Below are 3,384 nucleotides of genomic sequence, written 5' to 3' on the forward strand. Positions count from 1 at the left end.
ACAAAATATGCTATATTCCAGAGAAATATATTCGATAATATAATAACTCGAGTCGCTCATCATATATATGATACGCGGCATCTCATGAAGAAATTATAGTTGCCCATAGTATATCAATGATATTTTACGTAGATCGACTATAATCGTCCATAGTGTATCAATGACATTTTACGTAGAGCGAACTATAATCGCCTGCATAAAGAGTTAAGAAGAGTCGCGAAGATCGCTCTAATCAGTTTCCAGTCCCGTGCAACGATTTCGAACGCCGAGAAATTATTCGCGTCGTTGGTAGAGAACGTGCGAAAAGATTCGAAGCCGAAAATTTTAATTTGGAAAACGACAATGCACGAAGTAAATTGGACGAGTTCGACGAGTCAGAGGAATCGATAAACGGTATCTATCCGACCGAAAAAAAAGAAGCACAATAATAATTAGATTTATAATCGAGAAGAAAGAAACAGATGTGCGAAAACTGATGAAGCGATGATTTCGACGTGGATTCAAAGATTAGAGATTACACGACTAATTCGATCGAGAGGAGGGGCTCTCGTTGTATCTCGGGGGGAAGAGGGGATCGATCGAAGGTAGTAGATACATAGACCGTGTGTCATAGAGAGAACAAGGGGAATTTCGCGGAATATCTGCGCACGCCTTGAGAACGGCGAACGCGTTAACCGATTCACCGAGTGGCAACGAGGGAATTGGAGAGGGGGGGGCGCGCGTACGAATGCGGTCGGTGCCGCGTGACATCGTGTAACCCGACCCATACGGGCGCATACCTAGGCATACGGGGCATGTGCGCGCTACGACACTCGGCCTCGGATTAATTACCAAGTGCGGCGTTATAGATAAGGAGATGCGGGGAAGAGAAGGGGGAAAGGGAGGGGCGAGCGATACGACGACGTTAAATTGAACCTTTCGCTGGCGTTTGATTCCCGCGGTGGCAACTCCTCCCTAAAACCAATTACCGCTATACCGTTGGCCCTATACGCGCCAACACCTATCGGTCCCCGATATATCGGCTCGCCGCCCATAAACACGCGTCCTCCTATATCGACCGAGTCGATCACTCGACTCACCGTCGTCCTTCGCTTCTTTATTCGCTTTTTTTTCGGATATATACGCGAATTAATTCGTTCTTTGAAGAACGAATAAAAGAAAGAATAAAAAGAGACAGAGAGAAGGAAGAAAGGAGAAAGAGAGGGATGGATAAATGGTATTCGAATTGGCTGGAAAATTGTTTACGTCGTTAGATTACCATCGGTCCGTTTGCCCCTGCTTTGTCACTAATGCTGCTGCATTTAACCACATCTCCCCACACCCGTTTCGTATATAAATAACATTATACGTATTTGAATAGAAACGTCAATATAATTAACTAGGCGCGTATACAGGGGATCGCGCACGTGTGCGTTTATTCGGGACGCGTAAATCTGTTGGATGTATCTAATATTAACGCAATTAGGATAGATATATATATATTATAATATTATCGTATTGAATGGAATTTTTTGAAACGATTGCCTCAGGTGGGATGGATTCGGGTGGAGGATAAAACGATACTGTCGTTGGGTCAGCGAACGGTGACTCACTCGCCCCGATTCTTGGTCACGTTGGAGAGCGCAAAGTCGAAGAATCAAAGCGAGTGGAGGGACGAGGAGGAGGCCACCTCGCGGCTTCACATCCGCCAACTTCGGGAAGCTGACCGGGGATGCTACATGTGCCAGCTGAACACGAAGCCTATGTTGAGCCAGCTGGGATGCGTGGATGTCCTAGGTATGCCTAATTGCGCGTTATACCGCATTCCTACGGCCAGATACAGTCGGGTGTTTGCGGTCGCTCGTATGCACACACGTCACGTACGCACGCACCGGTTTCGATTAGCCTATCTCGAGAAGGGATGGAAAATATGCGCGCCTCGCCGCTAGAATACGTTTCAATGGGACCCCTGTACAACCCCGTACCACACCATACCTCGTGTTGCTCGCCCGGCTCGCCTCTATTCGTTCCACCCGCACCATCCTCCGATTCCTACTTCCCTCGACTTCCTCCCCCTGTGTACAGGGTACAACGCGACCCAACCGTACATTACCCGACCCTCTCTTTCTCTCCGTGCGTCTGGTCCCGACCCTGGTCTCTTCCACTGTATAGGCGNTTTTGACTTGATTTCAAATCGAGAAGGGTCCGGATTCCAGACCTATCCATCCCCTCCCCCGGATTTTTACGTCCGAAATTTTTCGATACAACTCTTTCCTCTTTGTTTCCTCCTCTCTCTTTCTTTCCCTCTGTTCACAGTTCCGCCGGATATACTTAGTTCCGGCACATCGGAAGGCGAAGTATCCGTTCTGGAGGGTGAAAACGCTACCCTCTCGTGTAAAGCTACGGGGAGACCGGCACCTCGTGTGCTCTGGAGACGCGAGAAAAGTGGTTTCATACTTATGAGGGGTCTTCACGATCCGCTGATACCAGGTAAGATATTACATTTTTATCTCGAGTCGAGTACTCTCGCGAGCGTCGTTCCCGGTGACAAATAACCTTCGATTCTCCTCTTTTTATTAATTCTTAAGACCGCTCGAAACGTCCGCCGCCGCCGCCTCCTCCTCCTTCTCCGATATCACTCTTCAAATATCGCCCATCCTCGAGTTTCCTTCGATTCTTCTTTCCTTCTTCTTTCCGAAAAATTATTTTCCTTTTCCTCTCATCTCTCCCTCTTCTCCCCGTTACTCGATTCGATCGCGTCCGACTCGAGCGTTCGATTAAAATTTCAAGATTTTCGAGGTACGAACGTTACACTTTTTCCTGCGACTGATCGTCCAAGATATCGGGACGAGGAGAGGAGAGGGGGAAGGAGGGAGGGAGCAGCGTCACGACTCTCGGCGCGCCATCTAGATTCGGTTTAAACGGAACGTGAAGACATCGTAAATCCGGCAAGCCCACGTGATGCCGATCGAAAGCAATTACGATGTGGAACGCGAGCTCTCATCGAATGGAGATTAGTCCGTTCGAAACGACTTTCGATATATTTCCACGTGGTGCACGTGCTCTCGCACCACGATCCTGCACCGTGGTATCGTAGAATTCGACGCTTTCTTCGTTTCTCCTCGAGATGATCGACGGATCGCTGTGAAAATAATTCGGGAGGAGGAGGGAAATCGCGTTGGCGTTCAACGCATTTTTCGCTCGGACGCGTGGCAAATTCGTCCGTCGTCGATCGTCCCCGCGAGATATTAATGGTTACGAATTCTCGAACGGTTGTTGATAAATCGATATGCAATATTTTGAGAGTAACGGTGGACGTTGCGACAAAAATACGCGTATTTTGAATCGAGAGAGAGAGAGAGAGAGAGAGAGAGAGAGAGAGAGAGAGAGAGAGAGAGAGAGAGA

At 48.2% G+C, this 3,384-nt stretch overlaps 1 protein-coding gene across 1 annotated transcript in view; it reads left to right on the forward strand.

Annotated features, from left to right (window-relative positions):
• Positions 1 to 3,384, forward strand: part of LOC102673529 (lachesin-like) — a 26,235-nt gene that overhangs the window by 18,830 nt on the left and 4,021 nt on the right. Inside the window, exons 3-4 of the mRNA XM_006620611.2 lie at positions 1,530 to 1,776; positions 2,296 to 2,469. Coding sequence (XP_006620674.1) covers positions 1,530 to 1,776; positions 2,296 to 2,469 — 421 coding nt within the window. The remainder of the gene's footprint in view (positions 1 to 1,529; positions 1,777 to 2,295; positions 2,470 to 3,384) is intronic.

This window comes from Apis dorsata, unplaced genomic scaffold, assembly GCF_000469605.1.
Source record: "Apis dorsata unplaced genomic scaffold, Apis dorsata 1.3 scaffold_524, whole genome shotgun sequence".
NCBI lineage: Eukaryota > Metazoa > Arthropoda > Insecta > Hymenoptera > Apidae > Apis > Apis dorsata.